Below are 27,275 nucleotides of genomic sequence, written 5' to 3' on the forward strand. Positions count from 1 at the left end.
TGGGCCTCGAAACAGATTGAGCCATTCAATAAGACATGAAAACATCTGAGGATTTCTGCGCGCGTGAAGCTTCGATGTTTGTGTCCGTGCGCGTGAGCGTGAGCGGCCGATCAGAACGCTGCCAAGCAACGGGCCCCGTCTCCTGGGCCCGGGCCGGCAACCTCCAAACTCCCAACAGCAGGGTGACGCGGGAAGCTTTCTGCAGCCACTTCGGGTTTTCTTGCGACCGTCTAAGCAAAATTCGGGCCTATGTAGGAACCTCTCGCATTACCCCTCTTCCTAGAACTATACGAGCCGTCCACATAAGCGCTACGGGCCGTTCTCTTGATCGCTGACTTGGAAGACAGAGCTGAGCGCGATCTCGAGCAGGTGTCAAACGCATTTCGATATCGATCGGATCCGCAGTATGAACAAAGATAGTTCTGTAGATGAGGCGAGCGTGGCCCACAATACCTGCCCGGGTGCTGAGCGACGTTCAGTTGCCTAGGGACATCGTCGATCATTACACAACGCAACAGGGTGTGCACATCGGAGAAATAGACATGTATTGTCGTCGTGGGGGTCTTTCAGGCGAATTTAGACCTGGGGCTGGTCCACGAAAGCAAAACAGCAGTCTTGTCTTGTCGATTCGTTAGGTACCTCATCTATTCGGGCTGCACTCGGCACATAGATGCTGCTGACGTACATAGAGTGATTATAATAATCTTACAGCTGATTGCAACATCCAGTAGACTTTGTAATTGTTCCATCTATCTTGCCTAACATGAAAGGACTGTGGGTTTTAGCCGCTCTCTCGATTCCCACTGAAGCTCAGAAAGACCACGTTCGTATCGGGTATGCCGACAAATCTCATGGCGAGGACTGGTATGACTGCGGTCCTTATGGAGGTAAGTCTTTACATGGGTAGAGTATAAACTGGATATATTAACGTCCGATTAAGGCTGGGGTTGTACTCCACCCGTGAGAGGCAGCGAACCACTGCCGAAGAAACACTATTACGACAACAGCACTTTCAAACAGTTGATAGACCACAACAACCCTAACCTGGGGACTTTTGACCAGTTCTACTACTACGACACAACGTACTGGAGGGGTCCCGGTTCGCCGGTGATACTGTTTTCGCCCGGAGAAGTCAACGCTACTATGTACCACAGCTTCTTAACCCCCAGCCATGCAACAGGAGCCCTGGCTGAGCAGATTGGCGCAGCTACAATTGTTCTCGAACACCGTTACTGGGGCGATAGCACACCATTCCGTAACTTCACCACTGAAAACCTGAAGTACCTTACTGTCGAGAACAGCATGAAGGATATAACATATTTCGCACGTCAAGTCCAATTACCTTTCGCTACCGACGAGAGAATTGGCAGTAGTGCCAAAGATGTTCCATGGGTAGCTATAGGAGGTAGCTACTTCGCTGCCCTGCTAGTGTGGATTGCAAGCCTCGACCCGGGCACTATATGGGCCTACTACGCTTCGAGTGCATCAGTTCAATCTGTTTCTGACTATTGGGCCTACTTCCTTCCTATACAAGAAGCTATGCCGAAGAATTGTAGTAGAGACATCTCTCTTATTATCGACCATATGGATGATATCCTCAGCGCTGGCTCTCGGGATGAGCAACACGAACTCAAGGCCAAATTTGGCATGCAAGACGTCGCTCACAACGACGACTTCATGAACGCGCTAGCGCGTGGTCCCTATCTATGGCTAGGGAATCAGTTCACCTACAACACGGGCTTCTTCACGTTCTGCGACTATATTGAAAACGCAGTCAATGCCACCCTCAACGACCTTCCGTCTGAAGCTGGTGTTGGTGTCGATAAAGCGCTCGAAGGATACGCGGAATGGTGGAGAGAGGTCGAACTTCCCGGTTACTGCGCCGGGGATCTTTATCCTGAATTCAACACTACAGGTAATACTGACTGCTTCAATACCTACAATGCAAGCTCCCCACTATTCACCGACACAACGCCGAGGAACGCCATGAACCGGCAATGGTTCTGGATGAACTGCAACGAACCCTTCGGAAACTGGAAAGTCGGCGCTCCCTCAGGACGGCCATCGCTCATTTCTCGCCTCATAACAACAGACTACTGGGTTCGTCAGTGCGGACTATATTTCCCCCCTGGACCGAATGGAGAAACATATGGTCTCGCAGCGGGGAGAACCGAAGAGCACTTCAATACGTACTTTGGGGGCTGGAATATCACCAACACAAGCCGGCTGATCTTCGTCAACGGCGAATTCGACCCGTGGAGAGAGATCAGTGTTTCGGCAAAAGGGAGACCCGGAGGTCCGTTGCAGAGTACCGAGCAGGTACCAGTGGAAATTGTGCCTGACGGTGTTCACACTAGTGACTTGAATACGAAGAACGGAAAGGTCAACGCGGGAGTGAAAGAGGTGCAGGATCGAGTGTTGAAGCAGTTAGTCGAGTGGGTTAAAGAATGGCCTGGGGAGGCCACATGATCAGCTGTGCACATTGGCTGGCACGCAAGTACCTAGATACTTGGTTCTAACGAGAGCCCTCCAGGCTACCTTTCAACACTTGTACGACGTGATTTCCGATAACAACATTCCTGTCAATCACGAAGGAAAGCGTGAAGTCGATCTCGCCGCATTCCATTGTGGTTCTATCATTATATAAACTTATGATACAGACGTGCTCTGGAAGTTCACGCACGTCTACTTAAGCACTCTACTGATCGGTCAGCACACAGGCTTTTGTCGTAATGAGACAAATGCGTGTTTCAGTTACTCTTCAGAGGTACTAGAGACCTGAGCATACTCTAGAAGACGATTTATAGCCAAAATGCATCTTGATCTATAGTCCTTGTTTGAGCCAGCCAATATCGGAACACACAAACTTAGCAGGACGGCTAAGATGATCTAGAGTTAGGCTACACCAATCCTGCTGCAACTTGTTACTGCATGGTTTGCTCTTACTCACCGAATAACGTGTTGGAAGACGAGCATCGATCGAGTGAAGCTTAGCTTTGGGTCACTCATACATACCGGGTATACAAACAAACCTTGATTACTTTTCAGTCGCAAGTCAACTCGGCCGCGGCCATCTATTTCGACCTCATCCGTGAGGCTTGCACATACACACGGCTGGAGCAGATCTAAAACGCTCGCGTGTAATGCGCTCTTGCGGAAGCACACGGGATCCAGTGCTCCAACGTCGTCTGTCAGAACGGGTTCTACGGGATGGCGGGAACGCTTGATAGTGGTGCCGGGTGGCGTTGAGACCGAATTACCCAGGCTATGTTACGCCCAGATCGGAATGACCAAAACATCATCCTTGCTTGATTTACACAAGCCGGTCGGGGTTGTTTCCGTGATGACAGTCACTGCGGGATTAGCACCGTGGCTTCTTGCTCAAACGAAGGATGTGTGACTGACTCACATTTCAAGACCTGTCACATAATCGAACATACAATGAGAGCCACGGATGCCAGAAGAAGTAGAGTTGAATTTGGCGTTTCCTGTGCGACTGTGCCGCTTTTCTAGGATGTTTTTTTTTTCGCATTCTGATGTTACCCCCTTGTCAGGGTATCTCGTTGTATGACAGTTATACACTAAGCAAATCTTTCCTCCCGTTTCCCAAAGCAATGCCCAAACAGAACCGTGTAAAGCAAGAGGTATTTTTTCCACCACTCCGAAAGAAATAAAGCGAATCCCATCGCTGATCTTGTGCCATTAATTACAACCCGACTACAGCGGAAGGCGAGGATCGAGGAAAGAAGTCGTGAACGTAACAAGCGACCCTCCGGTGGTGGCGTGATGCTGGTCGCTACCGAAGGCTTGGTCGCATGGAGAGGCTTGGTGTGCCGAGTGCAAAAGCCGACTCCAGAGAAGAGAAATCCATAAACCGAGATAGGCAGCCCCGTAAACATTCTTGAGGCAGCGCTAGAGAAATGAACAATCGTAAGGTGCGAGATGACACCCAGGTAAAAGCAGGAACGCCGTAACCCACAATTTCGCTGACATGCTCCTATTAGACCATGGACAAACCAAAGTCTAAAACGTAATACCGGTGATACAAGGAAAGAGTGAAGGAAAACGAAGGAAAAAGAACCAGTGAAATCTATCATGCAAGATGATCGCAAGCCTTGTGCGTTTTCGTGAGATCCGGAGGCGCACCAATATGCTTGCAGATAGCAGAAGGAATAAGGCAATGGCACCTTGAGAGTGTCTGATAGTCTAGACTCGAGGGAATCGAAGTAGCCAGATGTGTCCAGTGATCGGAACTGGGTCGGCTTGGTAGGCCATGGTACTTCGCGAAACAGAAAGTAACTTTTTGAACATAGGAAGTGCTGGAATGGGCAGCCGAATATGTATCCGTGAAGGTGTGGCAAGGCGATGTCGCTGTGATATGCGGCCGGTAGGTGGCGGGCAATTAGACGGCAACAGCCTGTGGGCCATAACCAGGAGCCATGTAGTAAGGCGGGTGCCTCTGCACGCAGTAGGCACATCCGCAGCTGAGACCATGCTGGTTCCATGCAGACGGTGTGTACTGAGTGGAGTAGGCGGGTGGGCCATAATTGGACGGCTGCTGAAGCGCTTGCGCAGGGGCGGGCTGAGACAAGGGTGGGAAACCGAACATGGTGCGACGCGAGTATCCCTCAGCTGGAGCCCAAGTACCCGTTGTGCCGTAGTACTCTGGGGTGGTAGGGCCCGTGGTCGGTGCTGACGCAGGAGAGTGCTCGCTAGCGGACCGCCATGGGTCGTACTGCGAGTAGGTCGGAGGGTTGTATGCAGAGTGTGCCGACTTGGGCGCATAGTCGTACGGTGGAGTGTAGGCCTGGTGCATCGGCAGAGGAGGAAGCGGCTTGTTGGGGTTGAGTGAGCGTCGGTGTACCGATGTGTCGATAGGGCTGAGCTTGTTGCTGCGACCAGAGCGGGCAGCAGCACTATTCTGGTAGTCCTTCCAGTGCTCTGACCATGATGTCCAACCATGCTGCTCAGATGGATCGCGATGAAGCTTGAACTTGATTGCTACGAGCCACTCTAGCTCCAGCTCATTCAGCTCATGAACCTGAATACCGCTAACCTCGGACCACGAACGGTTGATGAAGGTGTTGTCGTCCAAGAACTTGCTGCCAAGCACAAGCGCGATGGTGAGGAGACGGAACAGGTGAGTGTCGGTCTTGGGCTCGTGAGCGAGCATAGGCATCCTGCTGGACAGGTAGTACATGCTGAGCAGGATGGTAGCCGAGGGCAGCCGTGTGGCGCAAAGCACCTGGTGTACCCATTTGCGGAACGACGAGGGCATCATGCGGCCGGGCGTGATGAGTCGTAGGGCTGTCTCGCACACGAAGTCGGTCATGACGTCCATGTCATAGTCCAGCTTTGCAGACACGCCGCCGACAGGCTTCTCTTCCTTGGCGGGCTGACTCATTCGCTGGTTGTACTCGTGCACGCGCTGCTGCTGCATAGCCGCCTCTGCCAACGCGTGGCCGGACTGTGCGCGCATGGGTGGCAGGGTGGTTGCGCCCATGGGATCGTAGAAGGAGCTCGCAGGTGGAAGACTGGGAGGCGCACTGCTGAGGTAGGTGCCGGCCTGCGGGTACATGGGTGGCATGGCGATGGCCAGTTGGCCGTAGCGGTCTGCGAAGTCGTAACCATCATCTTGCTGCCGGATCGCGGGGCCAGCGTACGCGGGCTGCTGCGGTGGGTATGACGCGCCACAGGCAGAGTGGTAGCTGGGGACGAACTCCTGGGGAGATAGCCGTGGCATGTTATGCCGGGGGTAGAAGGAGGGCATGATGGTGTGGGACTGCCGCAGAGAGAAGACTGGCGAGGCTCCTGGCGTCGTGTTAGTGAGTGCTGGCGTGACGGGCGTGGCCAGCGGCTTGGGGCTTGTGACGTACAGTCTTCTCGTTCGCGCCGCCTCTAGAGTTGCCTACGGACCCTCTAGAAAGATGTGCTCATTCAAGGAAATGCAACGTCCGGGAGGTGTTTGTGAGTGGTGGAAATGGGTCGCGCTGGTGGTTGCGCGGAGGCGGTGGGTGGCCGGAGAAGTGCCTGGAAGGGAGGCAAAGGGCGCGGCGAGAGGTGAAGGGCAGCTCGAGGGTGATGGAGCGCAGGCAGACCGGGGCTAAGTCAATAGATCCGGCGATGCGAGGTCGTGGTGGGAGATGTCGCGGAGAGTCGAGGTCCCTGGGGATGGGCGGCAAAAGAAAACAGGTTGAAACCAAGGACTATTACACAGTACAAGCCCAAACCAAAGCCGAAGAAAGCACTCGCAGCGTGTGGACAGCGGCGGAGGGGACGAGGCGTTGGGTGTCGGAGCCAGACGGACACGTCTACCCGTGAGTGCAGGTGTGCTCGTTTGCAAGCCCGCGAGACAGAGCAAGCGTCGGGAGGTGCTGGTGAGCGGGCTGGGGATGCCGGACAGCCGAGATTGGGGGCGCACGTCCGTTGGGGCTTGGGGACTGTGTCGCGACGAGCAACGCCTGCGACGACGACAGGACGAGGGAGATGGGGAGACGGGGCACGGGGAGAGTGAGGATGGGGAGGGCAGAGGGCGGTGATGTGGGTGTATTCGACACACACCGTTAGCGAAGGCCTAGCAGCAGCAGCAGCGAAGGGGCTCTGGGACGCCCGCAAGACCGTCGCCATCCGAAGGCCGCACCTGCAAGAATGGTTCATTACTTGCCCGCTCGTCCACTCATGTGCTATGAAAACTCTGCCTCTTGCAGTTAGTGGGTCGCAGCGTCGACTCCAGCCCGCGTCTTGCGGTGACTGGCACTCATGACTCTCGCCGCAGGAGCGCTGCAGTCGTGGTGCAGCGCTGCACAACTCCACCGCTCGCGGCCAATGAACGCTGCCAGGGACCACCCTCTGCACCCGCGACAGAAGCCCGCCACGTATCGCCCGCAACCCGGCCTGCCCTCTTCTTTTGGCGCGCCTGCAGTAGCGGCCTCACTGGTCCGCTGCGCCGTGGTGAGCACCTGTCATCTGAGCTGCTTGGGTTGTGAACAGTGCTCGAGTGCCTGAGTTGTGAAGACAGGAGTCAATTTGCACTGGGCGACGCGCAGCCCCGTGCCAGTCTGCGTTTTGTTTTGATAGCTGCTCTCGTGTCGTGGCCATGGCAATACGCCGGGCCCAAGAATAGCACTGCCATCGCGCACTTCACCACCGACTCGGACCCGTTCGCAGTGCAAAATTGTGCCGCGGCCGTTGAGCGCTCCTGCGACGCCTGGCCTTGTCCGTCGGGCGGGGCCACGTCCTACCATGGGCAAGACGGAGGGTGTCGCGATCAGCGCGACTTATGCAAATCGATCCCGAATCTGATGCCCATGGTAGCGTGGCAGTGACAACGTCGGCGGCGAAACCGGACTGCCTGGTGCCTGTAGGCGAGCGTCATCAACGTCCTCGTCGCCAAATTGCTGCTCGTGCAATCGTCACTGGCAACCCAAGCGCTCGGCGCCCCCCTCTGGGCTCGGTGCAATATCGTAAGCAGGTGCCCACTGTATGCATGTGAGGATGTTCGAGCCTTCGAGGCCGGCACCTGCTCCACTCACACCGTCCAACATATTTCTTACCCACTTCCTTGGTCGCGGATTGGCCCCTCGAGCTCATCAATACCCATAGTGACGCTTGCAGCCCTTACCGTGATTTTCCATCAGGCACCAGAAACATCGTGTTGGTCATGCAGCTGACTTCACCATCCCACGTAGGAGGCAATATTTGTCTCGTGTGGAGTCAAACGCTACGTCGTCTACAACGATATTCACGGCACTTGAGTTTACGTCAGGGATGCGGTGAGGGCGAACACTATGGGCTGGAGAAGGAATAAATAAGTGCTGGCAAGGAGATGCACGCGGTGCTGGATTGGCAAGCGATGTTGCTAAGATAACTTCAAATCAAAGTGGCTTAGCGCAGGAGTGACACGTGACTAAGTGTGAGGATAGCCAGGCATCGTGAGATGGCTGAGGCGGCAGTGAGATATTTCCTACCTACCCATTCGAAACGTCTGGGCCTGTGGTACCCTCCAGACCGGCCATGAAAAGCAATTACTGCGAATATCCTGCGCATTTCGAAGATACCCAAGGCTCCTGCTTGGAAGATTGGTCGCACGCGCGTTTTCGGCTCACACAGTGCCCAACGCGTTCGTGGTGCGCTGGCAACACATGCCGCTAATCCGCATCGCATGACACTGGCAAGTACACGACGACTGCAATGTCCTTGCCGAAGGAGCACGAGATTCTGATGGCCAAATTGTATGAGGCGAACACAGCGCAACATTTCAGATTCATTCAGATTGCGTGCGTTTTGCACGTAGACTCGTCAAGTGACCATGATACTTAAAGGTTAGAGGTCCCAAACGCCGATGTAAATGCTCACTCCCGTGGTATATCCCAAAGCTTTTCACGCCCAAACCAGAGACGAAACCCAAAAAATATTGACCTCGCGTGGTCTAATTCATCTGTCTGATCAATTCGTTGATCTTGTCTTCCCGGTTGCCTAAGTCACCACCTTCGATGAAGTGCTTGAACTTCCTCTTGCGGAAGCCACCAGTAGGGCTGTTAAGCTTGAACGGCCAGAGGAAGTTCGAAGCAGCCTTGAAGTTCGGCCCAACGGTGCAGATCTCATGGATAAGGTCTTCCATACAGATCATGCCGTATTTGCCAAGGTTCTCTTCGATGATCTCGTTGTCCGTCAGAGGAAGGCGTTGCTTGTCGACCTTGCCATAGCCACGCTCTGTATCCCAGTTAATATCTGGCAGTAAACTTGCATCTGTACCGAACTTACTGTAGATGAGCTCACGAACCGACTTCTGGTTCGGGTAGCCATAAGCAACGAAGGGCTCAACAATCTTCAGCATCTCCATAGTCGCCTTGGTAAGCTTGACGAAGACGCCATTGTTGATCTGAAGTAACCGCAGAAGCTGCAGTGTCTTGCGCTTCTTGGGATCAATCTTGTTGATACCCTTTATCCGGACGACGAAGGCGAGTTTGGGCTCGGCGGGGACGTATAGGCTATCGCTCTTCTTGGCCTCGCGCGACAAGCGCACGCGCTCCCGCTCGGCATCGCGGTACTCCTTCACATACTTCTCGGCTCTCGTGAAGATGACCTCGCGCTTCTTCTTGCTCTTGTCTGTGTCATGTCAGCGCTGTCTGCAACAGTGTGTCATGCCATGAGCTCCAGTGAGGACGATTGCATCATTCCCGAAAGATGGTTAACAATTCGACAACATTGACCGTAGTCTAGCCGATAGTGTGGTAGTTATAATCATCGTAATCGCCCTCATGGATCGTCGATAGCATGCTGGGGTTGGTCGTACCTCGCTTCTCGCGTGTTGCGATCGCGCGCTCCTCACGAGCCTTCTCCTGAGACTTCCTCTTCTTGAGGAGGTTCTCAGGCACGAGAGTGATCTCACTCTGTGTGGGAACAGTTCTATTGGGTAAGGATTAGCTTTGGAAACTGCGCGTGGTGTAGGGACAACGTACGACTTCGACGACATGTTGAAGTGGTGTTCGAGGAATTCTTCGGAAGCTCAATTTTTGCCAGACTCTTAGCGTTGGCGCTAGCCGCTATCCCGCAAGCGCGGGCGCCAAGATGCTGCGCCCCACAAAAACAGATGCAGCCGCGACCGAGGTCAAGGGAACATGAGCGCTCCAACGGCTTCGCATTATATCCGCTGTACACCTTGTTTACGTCGCTGAGCATATACGGTAGAGTCTGTACTCCGTCGTATCCCATTCTACATCATACCTCTAAATAGGATGCATTTGGCAACCTTTTCTCGAGTTGCGTCCACCCGTGGACGTACGAGCTTCTGATGTCCACGGGTCTTTATGCCTTTATTTGCAACAGAGTCCCCTGTTACTGATGCTGCTTTTCCTCCCTGTCATCGCTTTTATGGTCATCTCACATGCTTTTTGACGGCCAACAAGAGCAATCTCGATGACAGCCACGCTTTGAGAATGCCTTTCCGCCATTGGTCTTCAAACCGATCTCAATGAAGCCCGGCAAAGGAGCGCCTTGCTCACCACGGGCAGCAGCAAACTTCCTTCGGTTTTTCTCCGAAGAATATTACGATCTTGCCGCCATCTCGTGTCGATTTACATGAGCGTTTGGAGCGATTTCGGCACCTGAGGTATACTCAGTCACCACTGACAAATTCCTCCCAGGCCGCTGCTCCTCTAGTACGACATTGTGCATAGAAAGGGCTCCTCACATCAAGGTCATCTATTCAACCTTTGTTGCGCGAAAATTCACAATGTCACACAGCCGAGCGTGTCCCTACTCATAAACGCTTGATGTCAGCCTGGTTTACTACTACTCTACCAGGCCACAAACTTCCACATCAACTTCGCCCTCGCGCGGAACGACATCTATATTGTAACCACTGTAGTCATGACTGAACCTATTCCGATTCGACAAGACCCCTATGCCTTAGCTTACCGGTATCGTGAGTATATGAAAGAGAAGCCCCGGGGTCCCGCGGAGCGCAGTAACCCATACTACGAGAGGCTGCTCGCGAATTTACCTGATCCTGACATCAGTGCTATGGATAACCGCTCACGCGCCATTCGGTACGCAAAGAAACATTATGAATGCTATTATGAGATCAGGGATATATGGCGCATCATACGATGGCTGCCACCAGCCGACGAGGAAGATTCTAGCTAGGCGGTAGTAGGTGAGTTCATGGGAACTGGCAACAATCACTATGATGGTTTCTCTTGTTTTGTATTGCTCTATCCCAGGAGTTGATGTCAAAGTTTGATTTTGATGGTTATGCTACTACCACCTTACTAAGTTTGCTCGTTGTTATTGGATTTATGATACATCCTAAAATGCCCGCCGTTCCTATAAGATTCTCAATCAAGTATACCGGCATATGATGCATCTTAAAAAATAAGCGTCTGCTTGTAGAAGGACCGCGCCAACATACTAAGCTACTTTGATCATGTCCCGTAATGTAGAGACAAGTGCACAAAACTCTTCTTCATGAATCGACATCATTGATCCTCTCCGTTCGACGTACACCACTGGTGGGTTTCCCAATACAAAATCCCCAACTGACACCATCGTCTACGGAAATTGCACTCTTTTGCCAACTCCCGAATGGCCGCCTTACATGCCTCACATAAAGCATCCCCGTCGCACCTTCCTGATTAGTCCCTTCGCTGTCGTTCGATATCTACACCACGGCACAAGACACCCGCGAACCTGGTCTAGACCTACTCTGAACCCTCAGATCGTTCGTTTCACAAATGACGAGATTCGCTTTGCGCCACAGGAAGCGCTGTGCCGTTTCGTTTCACTACACCCCAGGTCCCACTTGTTTCACACAGTACCATGTTCTGCTGGCCTTAACCGTAACGCTATACCGTATTGCATCTTGGAAAAACCTGCTGATGTATACTGTTGCAGGTCTTCTTTTCGTGGTGCCGGAGAAGAAGGCCCGATAAGTGTTTCTGACATGCTATAGTTGGGCACAGTTAAGAAACAGAGCGGTGCACAATGATACGTTCAGTCAAGTGGCAAGTACGATGACGAGTGTCTTTTGTGGAATTGCTATCGTCGAATAGTAGAATACTTGTACATTTAGAGGGATATCGTTAACGCATGATAAGACTCCTGGAACGCCATGCTGATGAAACGCCGATTATGAGGCATGAAAACGCCACGCCGTAAGTGTGGATAATGATGATGACGAAGTTTGAAGAGCCCGTGTAGGTGAGTATCGTGGTGCGAATGTCATGGGCAAATACCAAGGTTCGCCACGCTGCCGTACCCCAATGACCCGAGTCCGCTGTCTCTAGGCCCACCTTCTCTATGGTAGGAAATGTGAATAGTGGCCTGGAACCCGCTGTCTGCACTTCTCGCAGTCTTCCCGGTAACCCATACTGAAACGTCCCATACCGGTCAAAGCACCGCTTCGTTTCCTTCCGCGAGGCGTCGAAGGTGGGGCCAAGGTGGAGGATGACTCGGTATCCATCTGATCGGCCGTACTGGTGTGCGAAAAACTAAGTCGCGATAGTTGTGACTGGGTGAAAGCGGTTGGCGTATCTGGAATGTCATCGTCCTCGGATATGGGTGAAGGCATGCGTCTAGTCCGATCTTCGTCTACATCCTGCCTCTGTCCCTTCCAGGCTGGTGGAGGTGCCTGCATGGACGGTACATTCGAGTTGTTCATAGCTATGCCACCGGCTGATCCGCTCATCGGATAACCCAATCCGCTCATCCCCCCTCTCTTAAAAGTCGGGTGTATGGGTGTGGGTATCCGACTATTGTTGTTGACGGCGTCTGAGTTGAATAGCGATGGTTGGAGCATGGGCGGTCGCATGAAGTTGCTGCCAAACGAGTTGAAGGCGGGCGACTCTGGCGGCTGGCTCCGAACATCCATGTCATCGTCGTCCATATCCATATCCATGTCCATGCCACTTGATTCTCTTGATATGCAGACAGGTCCACCATATATCGAATCCGGCGAATTCGCTCCTCCATATTCTGAATGTGCCGGTGTCATAGACCGGATGTCCGTAAAGAGTCTTGGTGGGGTCGACAGCGATTGATGTTGGAACTGGTCATGGTTGGTCGGCTCGTTGCTGCCCGGTCGGGATTTCTGTACCGCCATTAGCCAAAGCCCGGCACACGATATTGCCGACATACCTTGAGGTACCGTTCCTCGTCGAAATCCGAGTCTGAATCGTCGTCGCGCCCTCGCTTCCTGGCCATGAAGTGAAATGCAGACATGGTGATGTAGACTAAACGAGTGGTCCTTCCTTACGTCGGCGCAACGCGATCAACGCGTCGGTGGAATGGTAACGAGATGATTGTGGTGGTGCAGTGAGGGTCGAGAGGGGTGCGGCTGAGGAAGCGGGACTGCGATCGAGAGACCTGGTCGGTATGTTTGACGCAAGCCGGGCGGGGGGTTGATATGACTATCAGGGGCGCTGTTTCAGGTCGCATGAAAAGAACCAAGGCTTGGATGGTGGAGTCGCGCGCCTCAAGCGACTGTGGGGGGAACTTGCGACTTGGTTGCCGGGAGTTGGAGGCCCGTCCAGATCCAGCCCGAGGTGTCGCTTGCCGGCGGTGCGTGCGAGAGATAGTCGCGATGATGTCGACGATGGTGTGGCTTAGCGTGGCGGAGTGGTGATTGGCAACTGAAGCCAAACCTTGAACTCGCCGAAACCGAGGCAGGTACGGCATCACGTGGGCTGTGTATCTGCATGTCCAAGGGGAAGGGGAGGAGCATGCGTTCACTTGTCATGGCGGGATGTGGCAGGAGGCGTGTGTGTGTAGCCACCTGGACATGTCGCAAGCTGAATGCAGGCCTCTAGGGGTCGGAGAGATGCTGTTGGAAGGGATACGGGCTGAGTGAGCCGTTGCTGCAGCTTTGGTCAGACAGTGCCGCCAACGCTTCCATCCAGCCTGCCAGCTGCCACCTCATAGCAGAATTCAAAACCAGGCCGATCTGCAGACTACACCAAGAGGAAAAGGTCATGTTCACGCCGTCGTCGAGCTCCAGCAGCAACATACACGTACATTGACCAACAGGAAGAGGGCGATTCCCAATTCCAGGGTAACGAGCTTGGCGCACATGCAGCTGCAAAGCTCCGTCGACGGTGTATCGATAGCCTGCGGGACCAGAACCAACCATCAGCCCCACCCCGACCTAAAGTTTCCCAAATAATTTGGTGGCATATGACTGTATTTGCAACGCCCTCATTATACCCTTTGCCTGTTATTCTCGCCGACCTCGGACCTGCGCCTGCATACACCATCTGCGCGCTTGATTTTCTGACTTGAGACATTCAACGCCCCTCCTTGCACTCTACTGCACGCCCTGTACAACCTCGCTGCTGTACATCCGCATACGTCTGTGCCACAGTCCAAGTAAGACTGACCGCAAATCGACAGTCGCTTAGACAGCCTACTAATATACATAAAGATAGCCTACTCACTGTACAATGGCTCCCGCTGCAACAGAAACACCCGACATGTCCATCAACCCGAGCGACGATGTGCGCGTACTTGGCTACGACCCGCTGATCCCACCCCAACTTCTCGCGTCCGAGATCCCCATCCCCGCACATGCCGAGAAGACCGTCATCCAAGGCCGCAAGGAAGCCGCCAGCATCATTACCCAGAAAGATGACCGTCTCCTGGTCATGGTCGGGCCCTGCTCGCTCCACGACCCAGAGCTGGCACTGGAGTACTGCCAGCGCCTCAAGACCCTCGCCGACAAGCTTCAAGACAACCTCTGCATCATCATGCGCGCCTACCTCGAGAAACCACGCACAACCGTCGGCTGGAAGGGCCTGATCAACGACCCAGACATTGACGAGAGCTACAAAATCAACAAGGGTCTGAGAGTGTCGCGCAAGTTGTTCGTGGACCTCACATCCGCGGGCATGCCTATTGCCTCCGAGATGCTTGATACCATCTCTCCACAGTTCCTCGCCGACCTCATCTCTCTTGGTGCTATTGGTGCACGAACAACCGAGTCACAATTGCACCGTGAGCTAGCCTCTGGTCTCTCTTTCCCTATTGGATTCAAGAACGGCACCGATGGAGGCTTGACCGTGGCGGTAGATGCGATTGGTGCTGCTGCTGCCAAGCACCACTTCATGGGCGTAACGAAGCAAGGTCTGGCTGCTATCACCAGGACGGCAGGTAACGAGCACTGCTTCGTTATTCTTCGTGGTGGATCCAAGGGTACCAACTACGACAAGGACAGCATCAAGGCTGCCAGGGAGGCTTTGAAGAAGAAGAACCTGCCTGAGGTCATGATGGTCGACTGCTCACACGGTACGTTCCTGTATACAAGAATGCTCTACCAACACACACTAATATCTGATAGGCAACTCCAACAAGAACCACCGCAACCAGCCCCTCGTAGCCAAGGACATTGCCGACCAGATCCGCAACGGTGAGACCGGCATTGTTGGTGTCATGATCGAATCCAACATCAACGAGGGCAACCAGAAGGTCCCCCCTGAGGGACCTAGCGGTCTGAAGAAGGGTGTCTCCATCACAGATGCTTGCATTGACTGGGATAGCACCGTCGACACTCTCGAGAACCTTGCATCTGCTGTCGCCGAGAGGCGGGCAAACCAGAGCAAGTCCAACGGTGCACACTAAACGCATCTGTCGAGTGCAGTGTTCGGGTTAGATTATGTATATAGTATGGGGTATTTGGCGTTGGCAAAAGTCTAGAGAGTTTGGGATATGGATGAGACGATAGGGACTGACTTATGATCGATGAACGAGATACATGATTGAACCAATCAAAATTCTTGGCTTCAACTCCAAATCACAAAACATCCAACGCCTGAATGCCCACGGGTATCTTCGTTCTGACGTTCCTGGCTCTTATCACGTGCTCTCACTCATCTTCTTCCTCGTCCACCACTTCCTGCTGCTGCGTGCTGCGCCGATTACCGCCAGTGCTCGTCCTTGCTCCCGTCCAAGCCGCCCTTTCTCCTACAAACACGTCTCCCGTACATTCCGTCTGACACTTGGGACACTTCCTACGATCCCCGCTCCTGCCTCGATAGTAGCTATTAGCACACGCATCGTGCCACCGAACCCCACACTCTTTGTTGTTGCACCTTATGCCAAACGTAACAATCTCCTTACATCCCTCACAATCCCGGATCCTGATAATCTCCCGCCCATCCTCGTTTTCTTCGGCAGACTCATTGTACGTTTCCTTGAGGTAAGCGCGGAGTTCCATGAGCGCGCGTGGAGCCAGGGAATAGTAACCCGCTTTGGACTTTTGGAAGAAGGCTTGCGAGACGAGTGTTTCCAGGACCTGATCTGCCTCGGCTATAGTTATTCCCGTATCAGCGCTGGCCTGGGTGTCGTCTGCATCGCCGTTGATCTGGCTCTGTCTGCTGTTTGCCTGACTCTGTCTGTTCCGGCGTGAGGTGCGAGCAAGCTGTGAGGCTTCTGTATGCTTCACCGCCATGACTTCGCGGATGTTGGTGTTGTTTGTCTCAAACATTTGGTCGAGGACGCGTCTGATGTATGCGATTTCGTTTGCGGAGAAGGTGGTAGCGAATTGGGTGACGGTGTCGCTTGCGTTGTTAACGAGGGCGTATATGCTTTCTTTGGTTTGTTGATCGCGTGTTGATCGGATCTCGTAGTCGAAGGCTTCGATTTTGGCGTTTATGGTTTGTATGGTGGACGTGATGTTTGGCTGGGTTACGTCGCCTGCTGTCCATGGGCGCTCGGGGTCTGTCGGTGTCGTCAGCTTGTGCGATGGCAATGGCGTAAAGGAAACGGACTGTGTGCAGTCATCACATGGGCAAGGATAGACTTTATTTCGTCTACTGTGAGGACGCTGTGCGTATGGAACGCCTGTAAGAATGCGCGATGGATCCCGTTGTAACCTTCTTCTTCGGCCGGGGCGCGCACGAAGGGCGATTCTTCGCGAGACATGTTGCGTGAGAAGGATGTTGGATAACTTTGAGTGAGATGTAAAGACGCGTAATTTGACTGCGCGACAGCAGTTTGGTAAGTGCGGCAACGGATCACTTACGCGATCGCGGGGAACCTGAAAACGCGTCAACGCGAAACCACGTGAAGGTGTTCCATGCCACCTACCCGACTTGCGTCTCGGAGCATTGTCCAAGCCACCGTTATACAACAGCATTTTGATGGGACAAGCTACACTTGCAATGTATGCAGTCACTATAGATCCACTGTCTTCACATACGGATATGTTCTGGAATCATGCCTCGGGCACCTAGTGATTCGTAGAAGATACAAAGACAAGCGCTCCGTGAGCCATCTGGTCACTGTGTTTGCCATCCTTCCATTCATGCTCATTCAAACTCGTGTATCTAGCAACTCCCGGCCGCCACCTGTGCAACTGCGTATAATACAATATCCTAACATTCCCAACCATAGCTCGTCAAACTCGTAGCCCTAATACTGTCCTTCCCATCTCATACAGGCAGATCAGCATTTCGCCTCGCACCGCTTATCGCTTCCAGTGCCTTGGCAATATATGGCCCAATCACCGGTACATTGCTGACGAAGCCCGCAATGGTCATGAGAAAGTCCCCAAACAGCACAAGTATGCCGTACAGTTCGATTATAAAACCGATGAAAGCCCAGCGCATCAGGATAAGCGATATACCAGCGACAAATGCCACTGTGCCTTTCCATTTCTGCTTGCGCGCGAAGAAGGCGACGGTTTTCGTTGTTCCGATGATGAGTGTGAGACCAATCAGAAAGAGTATCTATTGGGGGTATTAGGGAGGGTTCGATAGCGGAGGACTTGGTTCGAGGAGGTCGAAGACGTACGTTTCCCATTGCCAGCCTGTTCGCATGTCAGTAAAGGCTGTACGTATATGCAGAGTTGAAACGTACATTGCGCGATCAAAAAACATCATGACACCTCCCATCAGAAAGAGTCCGCCTGTTCATGCTGTCAATCTTCTGCTGAGTAGTAGGCGCATTCGTGGTGGTGGGCGCGTACCTACCCCCTGAACAGAAGGCGACCCCAATCTCTGTCATTGCTGTTAGCTCATGTCCTATGCGGTGACCGAGGCTGCATGTTTGCGTAACTTACTCTGGGTGTCTGAAAGCCACATAGTCGGCATCTTGGTATTTTGTTGTTTGTACAGTGCGCGGCGTGCGAAATTCCGTAGCGATGTGGAAGCAGACGGCGTAAGAGAGGAGAAGTAGTAGATTGGTGCCTAGTCTCGATGTATATCTGGCATGAAGGCGCTACCTTTCGTCTTGCTGTCTCGTGTCCCCTTGCGAGTGAAGACGCGGCGCGCTCAATCGACGGTCGGCCCGAAGCTCACCCCTGCTAGCGCTGCAGTTCCCGCGGGTAATCGCATAAAACTCTGGTGGCATGCTCCTCAACCTCTACACCTCTCGAGTCCATCTAACGCAAGAGCAGCTAGACAAGGCTCTGATATTCAGCAGGGAAGAGCAATCGATTTATTGTTCGCTTGTAGTTACAAGACACTCGAATTATCATTACAACATAGATCCCGCCCTGACAACAGCATGCTTCAAGCTGCTGTAACTAGGAATCCTCCCTCGAGGCCCTGGTATCCTGTCTTATGGGCGCACAAGAATACTGGATCACGGTTAAGCCGGAGCACCTCCTTGAGCCACAAGCCGAGAGGCATGTGGTGGGTGGAGAGTAGTTTGACTTTGATGATCATACATAAACCTTGAATAAGACCCTATCTGAGCAATGTTCCTCGCCCGGCTCAGAGGCATGTTGTTAGCTTACTTTGTCTCGCGCATATCAACGAATGGACGAGTAGTCGTGTATTTGATGAGTTGAGCGATGCGCCACCCGTGCAAGACGCATGTCGATGAGTCGACTTTGGAGCAGCAATACCTACGCCAGCACCGAGACATGCTCACTTCAAGACTGTGTGTGCACCTCTGGCGGCGAGATAACCCTCGGAGACATTCTGCGGCATGGTCCGAATGCCTCCAAAGACCTCCTTGTTGTGATAGCGTAGACGCGTCTTGGGGTCGGTGTATGGCGCAGGAAGGCCGGTGATGTCGCAGTACTTCTTTTGACTGCTCGGGTGGAAGCTCGGGGCTGACTCGATGTTGGTGTATGTAGGCGCCGGCCCGGCAGCAGCCCTGCCGTTCTTCTCCAGCACCAGCGTGCTCAGGCTCTGTGCTGCTTGGGCGATGTTGGGTTGGCGGCCTGCGTTGCCTTCAGTGGCCACAGCAGGTGTTGAGTTGCCACTGTTGTTCTGCGTGGCCATTACTGAGGCTTCTTTGCGCGATGCCTCACCGAGAATCTGCTTGAGGTTCTTGTTGCGGCGTTGTGGAGGCTTCCAGTTGGGGTTGCGGAAAGGCTTGGGTACCGCGTAGACGTCAAGCTTGTCCAGGAGCGCTTGATGCGTCTTGTCGTCAGAGGCCGCTGTTAGGGGTGCCATATTGTGAGTTGTCAAGAAGCCAGCAAGTCGCAGTCGGTGGTCTCGTCGCGCTGTTCGCTTGCCGATGTCCAAGTTTTGGTTGTGTGCGAACGAGGTTCCGATGGGATGTGTCTAGGTGTCGTGATGCTCGGGTGTACGTTGTGGCAAGAACGTTGGGGACGTAGAAGAGTCTCGGTGTTTGTATCGCGATGGAGCTTGCGGAGGTGGAGCTCTTCCAAGGTTCCGTCTCGGGACCTGCATGTGCATCCTCTGCACTAACTGCTTTTATCCTCCCCACCAAACAGCTCCAACGCGTACTATCAACTGCAACACTATCGAGTCGCCAAAATGGTAGGACGGCATGAGAAATCTATTGTAAGCGGCGCGTAGTTCTGACCGCGTTCCTAGGAAAGCCCTCACGAGCACCAACAGAGCCAGTTGCTCTCTCGCATCATTGTGAACGTCGTGAGTCAATTCAACATGTCGATGCACAACGAAAACAATGCTGACTACCGGAAAGGAGAAGCTGAACGAGGCCGTCATGATGTTGAACAAGAATCTGCAAGAGATCAACATCCAAAACATGGACACCGAGCTTGTGGCTCAGATGTTCAAGAACTACCAATCTAACGTTCTTTTCCACCTGGAAGGTATCTACATAGTCATGCTGGGATGCTTTTGTAATAGCGCTAACGAGCCGTAGCAACAAATGGTCTGAAGGATCCTGCTTAAGCATGCAAGATGAGATATACTTGGTGTGAAGGGGACAATACCCAAGGCAAGGCCAAGTCTGGTGAGAAATTCGATTACAGGACGTGGGGACAGCAAACAGGCCAGTAGATAGCAGTAATGAGATATGATCATGTTAGCACTATGTGCAAGACTGCAATCCAGACCGTCGGCATGTGAAGTAGCGTAGTAAGCGTACCTAACATACGGAGACGGGCTCGGACCACCGAGCATTGCAAGAGCCTCACCACACCGCAGTCGCCATGCCGCGCATCCTCAGCACCAATCGCGCTAGCCAGGCACACACGCCACATCTCCGACCCGCGACATGAGATAACGCCCTGATCTTGGACCTGTCGCATCCCCATCTCCATCTCCCACTTCACCACCATGGCTCCCTCGGCCATCGACGAGGCGCCGCAACTCGCAGGGCGCAATCCACCCAAACCTCCACCCAAGCTCTGGAGCGTGTCGGACCCGCCTTTTGAGGGCTTCCGGCCCATCGACAAGGAAGGCTGGTCGCGTAGCAACAGCGAAACCGCCATAGTCATCGACAATGGTATGTACAGGCTGCGCATGCGCCAAAGCTGCCATGCCGACTAACACACCACAGGCTCGTCAGCAGTCCGCGCCGGATGGTCCTTCGATTCCAAACCCCGATTGTCAGTACTACCCAACATGGCTAGGTATCGCGACCGCAAGCTCAACCGCACCTTTACCTTTGTTGGGTCAGATGTCTACGCCGACGGCACCGCGCGAGGACAATCCAAGCCCGTGTATGAGCCTGGCAGCAACATCGTGAACAACTGGGATGTCATGGAGGGTGTGCTCGACTACTGCTTCGTCAAGATGGGTGTAGACGGCCGGTCTGGGCGCATCGACAGGCCCATCGTTATGACCGAGCCTGTTGCCAATTTGGGCTACTCAAGAAAGAGTACGTACGCTAATACTGGATAATATCGTGTTGATAGCTAATGTGCATCCTATAGCCATGTCTGAAATACTCTTCGAGTGCTACGGCGCACCATCCGTCGCATACGGTATCGATTCGCTCTTCTCCTACTCCTACAACGGCGGTCGCAACGGCCTGGTCATGGACTCTTCGTACACTTCCACACATGTCATCCCCGTGGTAAACTCCAAGCCGCTCCTATCGCAAACTACTCGCCTGAACTGGGGACGCTTCCAGTCCGCGCAATACCTGCTGAAGCTACTGAGGTTGAAGTACCCTACATTCCCCGGAAAGATCAGTGACAACCAGGCCGAAGATCTCGTTCGTGAGCACTGCTACGTATCACAAGACTATGAGAACGACCTCAGCAGCTATCTGGACTGGACGGGCCTCGAAGACCGAGATCATACTATCCAGTTCCCCTACACTGAGCAGATTGTAATACAAAAGACTGAAGAAGAGCTGGCTGCCGCAGCAGAAAAGCGGAAGGAGAGTGGTAGAAGATTGCAGGCTCAGGCTGCAAAGATGCGACTTGAAAAGCTGAAGAAGAAGGAAGAAGAGTTGGAGTGGTGCATACAACTGCAGGCGCAACTGGAGGAGATCACGACCAAGAAGGAAAAGGCACGCGTACTAGAGTCGAACGACTTTGACGACGAGAATCAGCTCAACAAGCGGGTCAAGGAACTGGAAGCTGCTATCAAGAAGGCTCGTAACAAGGACCTCGGCGACGTTGAAGAAGAACAAGTCGAAGTACCTACGTTCCCCCTGCTAGAAGTTCCGGATGATCAGCTCGACGAGGAGGGCATTAAGCAAAAACGACAGCAGCGATTGATGAAGTCTAACTACGATGCACGCCAACGTGCGAAGATTGAAAAGGAGAAGGAGAAGGCGCGTCAGGCAGAAGAGCAGCGACTCGACGATCAACGGCGAGAGACAGACCCTCAAGGCTGGATAGAAGAGCGCCGGATAGCCCGTCAAGCCATTATTCAGAAGATGAAGGACCGCGAGCGTCTCAAGGCTGAACTTGGAAACCGAAAGTCGCTCGCCAACCAAATGCGCATGAAGTCGATTGCCAATCTCGCGTCAGACGCACCCACTAAGAAACGGAGAAGAGGCGGCGGCGATGATGACACATTCGGTGCCGACGATGCAGACTGGGGCGTCTACCGCACCATCGCCACAGGCGAAGGCTCCGACGATGAAGAAGAGGAAGACCTCTCCAAGAACCTCAAGGAGATCGAATCCCAACTTCTCCAACACGACCCAAATTTCACCGAAGAATCGACTCGCGAAGCACAAACTGACTGGACAAAATCCATCCTCCACTCTTTCCTCCACGGTCCTTACCCTTACGATGCCGAAAGCCAAAAGGAAACGAACCAGATCCATCTCAACGTCGAACGCATTCGCGTACCAGAAGTAGTCTTCCAGCCCACCATCGCGGGTCTTGACCAAGCCGGCATCGTGGAGATCGCATCCAACATCCTCACAGAACGCCTGGCAGATTCGCCTCATCGCGACAATGTTCTGAAAGACATCTTCCTTACCGGCGGCAACACCATGTTCCAAGGCTTCGAAGAACGCCTGCGCTCTGAACTGCGCGCTGTATTACCCGCTGAGCAAGCAATCAATGTGAGGAAAGCAGGGGATTGCGTTCTGGATGCTTGGCGTGGAGCAGCGCAATGGGCGGGCAGGAAGGAATCGAAGCAACACTTTATTACTAGGCAGGAGTTCTTGGAAAAGGGTGCTGAGTACATCAAGGAGCATGATCAGGGGAATGCTGCGTATTAGGTTGCCTGTCTTGCGTGCGGGCATTGCGATGTGTGCAATTTGCTGAGTTTGTTTGTTCTCTTTCTGTCCTGGTAGTGGGAATCGTGTAGTATATAACTAGCCCCAGGACGTTGTTGTTATATGGGTCCGATAATATCATCATGAAGAGAAACCACTGGCACATGTACCGGATCACCGTTCCAGACATTTGATTACTGAAGCACCATCTCCTTTCAGCGCATTCACCAGTACGAGTGTCCTTCATGTCGCAGTTATGCCATCATTCAGTGGTGACATACAGCCAAAGTACAATAGGAAGGTAAAATGCAATAGGATGCAATTCTCAAGTTATCTAAACAAAGTCACAAAACACTATCCCAGATCCCCTTATGCGCCGAAATGACGAGGACACCCATCCCAATGCATACCCATGTATATGCTCTAAGCCAAGCAATGCCGCATGCATGCAGAACGCCTCCCAATGAGCCCCAGTCTTACACCAATCAAGATGCATACGCCGCCCATTGCCCCGATTCCCTGGTCGTTAACAAATTCGTGTTTCTCATTTCCATATTATGATTGCGGGAACAAAGGTGTTTCCGTCGCAGGAAGATATCACCTGAGTCGCCACGTTCTACGCAGACTTGGGATGTTGCTCCACAAGCCATTCCATTACGCTCTCGTAGCATAGCACAAACTGTCGCAGACTCTGTACCATGCTCAGACGCTGCAGTCTAAAGTCTTCCACCGTCTTTGCAATGAGATCGATGTCCTCATTGTTCACCCAGCTGTCGTCTTCACGCTCGTTCTTCGCGAGCTTATCGTTGGAGTCGGCATCCATTGGCGTGTTCTGCCTGGCGTTGCGAGCTTGTCGTTGCCGCTTGAGCATATCCAGGACCGAGTCGACTGTGCAGAAAGTACCTGTACGGCCACATCCAGCAGAGCAGTGGACAATGATCGGACGGCTGTTAGGCGGATCAGGCTGCGAAGGCGAGCCACCGTTGACAGAGCGGACGACGGCGTCTGTCTGCTCAATCAGACCGAGCAGGTGGGTGGGATGAGCCGGTGCACCAAAGTCAGGCCAGTGGGAATACTGCAGCTGTGTGATCTCACGCATACGTGCGAAAGGTTCATCATCGTTGGACAAAGTGAACTTGCGAACGGTGACATAGGGCTGGTCTTGGCTGGGAGAGCCGGTAGTGGCTTCCTTGGTGAAGTTGGCGAGCTTCGGTGGGTTCGTTGACCGGCGCTGACCCATCGTTGGCCTCGATTGTTCCCTGTGACGGTAGATCTTCGATGGCTCCAAGGATGCCCTGCGTTCGCCAAGCGGGTTGAGGTGTAGAGGTCCGTATCGCTTATCCGACCAGTAATTGTGAGCCTTGACTTGTCCACCTTCTTGCTCGGCAGTCAGCATGACGATGACGCGAACATCCTGCTGCCACACAACGTTCCAGAAGTCCTATCAAAGAGTTAGTGAATGACATGGTGAGAGTTGGGAGGGAGCCTACCTTGAAAGTAGCTGGTATAGGTCCCTGCGTTGCAATGTAACGCTTGTTGGAATAGGCAGCTTGGACGTGGTTGGCATTGACATAATCGCAGCTTCCTTCAGCGACTCCTTCGAGCTTGACACGTGTGTGTTCGTATGGCCAGATGTTGTTGTAGCGATTCTTCGAGCCCTTTTCGATGCCTGCAATCTGAATGTGTTTCCCGGGACCTCCTGATGACGATGGTGCATTGTAGACGACCTCACCGGACAAGGCCTTCTGCATACGCTTCTGTTCGCGTTTCTCGATCTGCAAGAACCGCTCCGCGACGGTCTTGCCCTTGTCTTGCTCTTCGGAAGCAGTCTGAAGCCATTGGGGAAGGTCGTCTTCTACCGACTGCGTCATGCCGGATGGCTGCTTCACGGGCATTTGGCCAACACCACCAATAAGATCCATGTTCTGACGAATGTTGCCAAAGAAGGGGTTCGCAGCGTTCTGGGTTGCGGGCATAGGACATCCACCAATGACGGGCGCAACAGCAGGTAGGTCGGAGTTGAGATTGAGAGCAGCTGTACCCGATGTTGGACTTCCGGAGCTTTGGTGTGTAATCCAAGAAGGGAACCTCTCAGCGAATTCCGAGAAACCACCACGGATAATAAACGTGCCGCCCGACCAGCCCTCGTTGGTGAACTTCTTGAGCGTGTTAATGCAAGTTGTTGCGTCCTTCATCTGCGACGAGTTGGCGTCATATACTATGATGTGTTTGCTGCTCCTCCATCGCTCAAACTTGTCCCTTTGTTCATCGTCTTTGAATGTCTCGGCTAGCTTCTGGACATTGAAGGATGCGCGTTTGAGCAGTGTTGTAGGAATGCAGAGGCTCAAGGCGCCTGTTATGCGAGCCTTTGCGTACTGTGTTGATACGCGCAGATCAAGCAGAAGGACCTCGTCAATGGAAGACTGCAGGATGTTGATGATGTGCTGAGCAGTGACCATGCTGGGGCCGCTGGTATTGCCTTCTTCCTCAAAATGTGCGGGTAGTGTCTCAGCGCGGTGAGTAGTTATTGAGATGTGCGAAGGATGTGTCTTTTTCGAAGGTAGCGATGGCCTTGGGATGCGAGGTTCGGCGAACTGGGCCACGGCGTCTGAACGGCCAGGTCCATCAAAGCTGGCAGGAGAGTTGCGTCGTGGTCGGTCAGGGAACATGGAGGACTCAGTCGACAGCATGCGCTTCGGAGAGCGTGGCTTGGGTGCGAACTCTTGCTCGTCGCTTGTGTCGCTCTTGTCGCCTGGGTGGTCGGGTGGTGGCATTGAGTGTGACTGGGGGTACGAGGGCTGCGCCGACTCGATGTTGTTGAAGAAGGGGCTCTTGGAGGATGCTTTCAGGCCGGGCGAGGCAAAGTCGAAGCTGCCCAGGGCAAACGCTCGGTTGTTCTCCGACTGTTTCCTAAATTGCTCGAATTCGGGATTCTGCTCCACGGGTATTATGCGTGGAGAGGCAGCGGCTGTCGAGCGCACATTGGACGTGGGCGGGCTCCAATTGCCGCGAATGTGCTGGGCCGCACTAGAGGAGAAGTGGTCGGCATTGCTGTTGACGGCCAGACCAAAGTAGTTAGGTGAGGGGGTCGAGGGTTCCTTCGTCTTCTGTGAAGCGACATGGCTCGGGGTTTTGGCTACCCCATTCATGCGGGGCGTGAGGGGGGGTAGCGCAGACGTCGGGTGCAGTGAGGCACTTGGCCTCGTCATGGGCGTCGATCCTGAGCCTCGTGGGCGAGAAGATGTGTGCGAAGAGCCTCTGGGCCTGGGCGACAGGGCGGGTGTAGACATGGTGCGAATGTCTTCACACGCGTCGGGAGTGTGAAGCGTCGAGGGGGCGGGAGGGGCAGGTTAGGTTGTTGTAGGAGATAGGTGCATGAATATGGGGGACTTGAAATGCAGGAGTGGTTGGTGCGGTGCAGGTGGGTGAAGGGTCTAGGGCTTGGTTTGGTGGGGATTGCCGCTGTGCTGAGCAATGACGTAGGTGCAGTGAGGCAATCTCCCTTGCAGCGAGGGCACGAGCGATGATGTGCAGGCACAGCCCAGGGTGCTGCCGAATGCGCGCACAAAGTCGCCCAGAAGCGCCGAATTGATTCACAGTCAGATGCGATGCCACACGCTGCGGCTGAGTCGACAGTAGGGCGAGGCGGCGCAAAGCAGTGCGTAGGCGTGATGTCGTCAGGGCAGGAAAAGCTGGCTAGAGGCCGCCGCTGCAGGGTCTAGGAGAACCAGCAAAGGGGTGCCTGAAAACAAAACGGTCCCGTGACTCTAGCCGGTAGGGCTGACAAGAGAGCGGAAACGGACGACAGGCCCAGCGGAGGGGCGAACGAGACGGGGCGGAGAGCGGAAAGATCGAGGAGACAGAAGCTGCTGTATCGGCGATCGAGCAACTTAAGAGGAATCGACGAAAAAGCCACTTCCAAGGCACGGCTACGACGACTAGCTGGCCTGCTCTGGGCCCGACAATCGCATGCTAAAACCGCCTTGTCAGCTGTATGGGCTATCGTCGACCGGCCCCTGGTCTATTGCGACATTTGCGAATCTAGCGTCACCGGCCAGGCCAACGGCTGCGAGACGCCGCAACGACTGTCTGACTTCTCCCACCACGTCCGCCGTGGCCAGCTCTGCAGTGCACCTGATCGAGGGCAACACACCGAGATACTGCCTCAAGTCCTCGCAGAAACCTGTTGTGGGCATCCGCGCGCGCCGGTAGCCAGCATGCAATCCTGAAACCTCTCGACAGGCCCCACCGCAAGACGCTCGGGGACCCTTACATTGACGATCAGCACCCGAGAACCGTGCAGAGGAGGAGGCTACGTCTGCATCCAGGAAACTCGCCGTCGCTCTTTGCCGAAAGGGTAGGTGGGGATGCTAGATAGCACGCGCGAGGCGATTCGGCTGCTTCACATCTTCTAGAGCGACTGATGGACAGCTTCTGCCACCAAACCCAGACCGCCACTTTGTCGCGCCAACGACATCAGCCGCCAATGGCGACCAAGCAGGCATCGTGCTCTGGCTAGATCCTGGTTGCGCATGCTGTTCGGGCTGCAGATCCGTAGTTCGTACTGCCACATGGTTCGGACACTGCGAGTACTGCCCAACTCGCTCGATACGTGTCTGAAATCCACAAACATTGCAGCTCTGCACAGGATCAAGGAATACATCATCTGCAGCCGGGTGGATGTCACGTTCAAAATGGCGTGTTTCTGCATACCGCGTATGACGCGACCACTCGGTACGACATGCCGCGCGCTCGTGACATGTTCGACTTGTTTGAATAACACCGTCCGGCCAAAGACTAGAGCCGTTGAGCGATATTTAAATTTCGGCACAAATAGCCACCAATGCCTCACAAGGGGCTTCTCTAGATCAAGGTGTCAAACAGAAGCTTGTCTGCATCTATGAGCGGTCCGCGGTGCTGCCGAAGAGAAC

At 53.7% G+C, this 27,275-nt stretch overlaps 11 protein-coding genes across 11 annotated transcripts; 4 read left to right on the plus strand and 7 right to left on the minus strand.

The window, feature by feature from the left end:
* Positions 1–763: 763 nt before the first annotated feature.
* Positions 764–2,469, plus strand: J4E85_004448 (uncharacterized protein; the record flags this gene model as incomplete). The annotated part of the gene is made up of 2 exons (XM_051468704.1): positions 764–887; positions 941–2,469. The coding sequence occupies 2 exons, from the start codon at positions 764–766 to the stop codon at positions 2,467–2,469; spliced, it is 1,653 nt and encodes a 550-aa protein (XP_051326919.1).
* A 1,933-nt stretch (positions 2,470–4,402) lies between these two features.
* Positions 4,403–5,770, minus strand: J4E85_004449 (uncharacterized protein; the record flags this gene model as incomplete). The annotated part of the gene is made up of 1 exon (XM_051468705.1): positions 4,403–5,770. The coding sequence occupies one exon, from the start codon at positions 5,768–5,770 to the stop codon at positions 4,403–4,405; it is 1,368 nt and encodes a 455-aa protein (XP_051326920.1).
* Positions 5,771–8,428: 2,658 nt separating this feature from the next.
* Positions 8,429–9,475, minus strand: RPL7_2 (60S ribosomal protein L7; the record flags this gene model as incomplete). The annotated part of the gene is made up of 4 exons (XM_051468706.1): positions 8,429–8,712; positions 8,764–9,108; positions 9,296–9,408; positions 9,462–9,475. The coding sequence occupies 4 exons, from the start codon at positions 9,473–9,475 to the stop codon at positions 8,429–8,431; spliced, it is 756 nt and encodes a 251-aa protein (XP_051326921.1).
* Positions 9,476–11,797: 2,322 nt separating this feature from the next.
* On the minus strand, positions 11,798–12,720 carry J4E85_004451 (uncharacterized protein; the record flags this gene model as incomplete). The annotated part of the gene is made up of 2 exons (XM_051468707.1): positions 11,798–12,589; positions 12,637–12,720. 2 exons carry the CDS (start codon positions 12,718–12,720, stop codon positions 11,798–11,800), a joined length of 876 nt encoding a protein of 291 aa, XP_051326922.1.
* Positions 12,721–13,937: 1,217 nt separating this feature from the next.
* Positions 13,938–15,111, plus strand: AMT16_1 (Phospho-2-dehydro-3-deoxyheptonate aldolase amt16; the record flags this gene model as incomplete). Its single annotated transcript, XM_051468708.1, has 2 exons — positions 13,938–14,778; positions 14,831–15,111. The coding sequence occupies 2 exons, from the start codon at positions 13,938–13,940 to the stop codon at positions 15,109–15,111; spliced, it is 1,122 nt and encodes a 373-aa protein (XP_051326923.1).
* Positions 15,112–15,355: 244 nt separating this feature from the next.
* J4E85_004453 (uncharacterized protein) lies at positions 15,356–16,413 on the minus strand (the record flags this gene model as incomplete). The annotated part of the gene is made up of 2 exons (XM_051468709.1): positions 15,356–16,209; positions 16,260–16,413. The coding sequence occupies 2 exons, from the start codon at positions 16,411–16,413 to the stop codon at positions 15,356–15,358; spliced, it is 1,008 nt and encodes a 335-aa protein (XP_051326924.1).
* A 509-nt stretch (positions 16,414–16,922) lies between these two features.
* On the minus strand, positions 16,923–17,582 carry J4E85_004454 (uncharacterized protein; the record flags this gene model as incomplete). Its single annotated transcript, XM_051468710.1, has 5 exons — positions 16,923–17,219; positions 17,284–17,299; positions 17,350–17,398; positions 17,463–17,489; positions 17,552–17,582. 5 exons carry the CDS (start codon positions 17,580–17,582, stop codon positions 16,923–16,925), a joined length of 420 nt encoding a protein of 139 aa, XP_051326925.1.
* Positions 17,583–18,362: 780 nt separating this feature from the next.
* On the minus strand, positions 18,363–18,896 carry J4E85_004455 (uncharacterized protein; the record flags this gene model as incomplete). The annotated part of the gene is made up of 1 exon (XM_051468711.1): positions 18,363–18,896. The coding sequence occupies one exon, from the start codon at positions 18,894–18,896 to the stop codon at positions 18,363–18,365; it is 534 nt and encodes a 177-aa protein (XP_051326926.1).
* Positions 18,897–19,377: 481 nt separating this feature from the next.
* On the plus strand, positions 19,378–19,607 carry J4E85_004456 (uncharacterized protein; the record flags this gene model as incomplete). Its single annotated transcript, XM_051468712.1, has 2 exons — positions 19,378–19,525; positions 19,579–19,607. 2 exons carry the CDS (start codon positions 19,378–19,380, stop codon positions 19,605–19,607), a joined length of 177 nt encoding a protein of 58 aa, XP_051326927.1.
* Positions 19,608–19,994: 387 nt separating this feature from the next.
* On the plus strand, positions 19,995–22,347 carry J4E85_004457 (uncharacterized protein; the record flags this gene model as incomplete). The annotated part of the gene is made up of 3 exons (XM_051468713.1): positions 19,995–20,163; positions 20,218–20,538; positions 20,594–22,347. The coding sequence occupies 3 exons, from the start codon at positions 19,995–19,997 to the stop codon at positions 22,345–22,347; spliced, it is 2,244 nt and encodes a 747-aa protein (XP_051326928.1).
* A 613-nt stretch (positions 22,348–22,960) lies between these two features.
* J4E85_004458 (uncharacterized protein) lies at positions 22,961–25,493 on the minus strand (the record flags this gene model as incomplete). The annotated part of the gene is made up of 2 exons (XM_051468714.1): positions 22,961–23,785; positions 23,835–25,493. 2 exons carry the CDS (start codon positions 25,491–25,493, stop codon positions 22,961–22,963), a joined length of 2,484 nt encoding a protein of 827 aa, XP_051326929.1.
* Between the last annotated feature and the right edge of the window lie 1,782 nt (positions 25,494–27,275).

The sequence above is a fragment of the Alternaria conjuncta genome (assembly GCF_024043145.1).
Source record: "Alternaria conjuncta strain BMP 0040 chromosome Unknown scaffold_6, whole genome shotgun sequence".
In the NCBI taxonomy this organism is placed as follows: Eukaryota; Fungi; Ascomycota; class Dothideomycetes; order Pleosporales; family Pleosporaceae; genus Alternaria; species Alternaria conjuncta.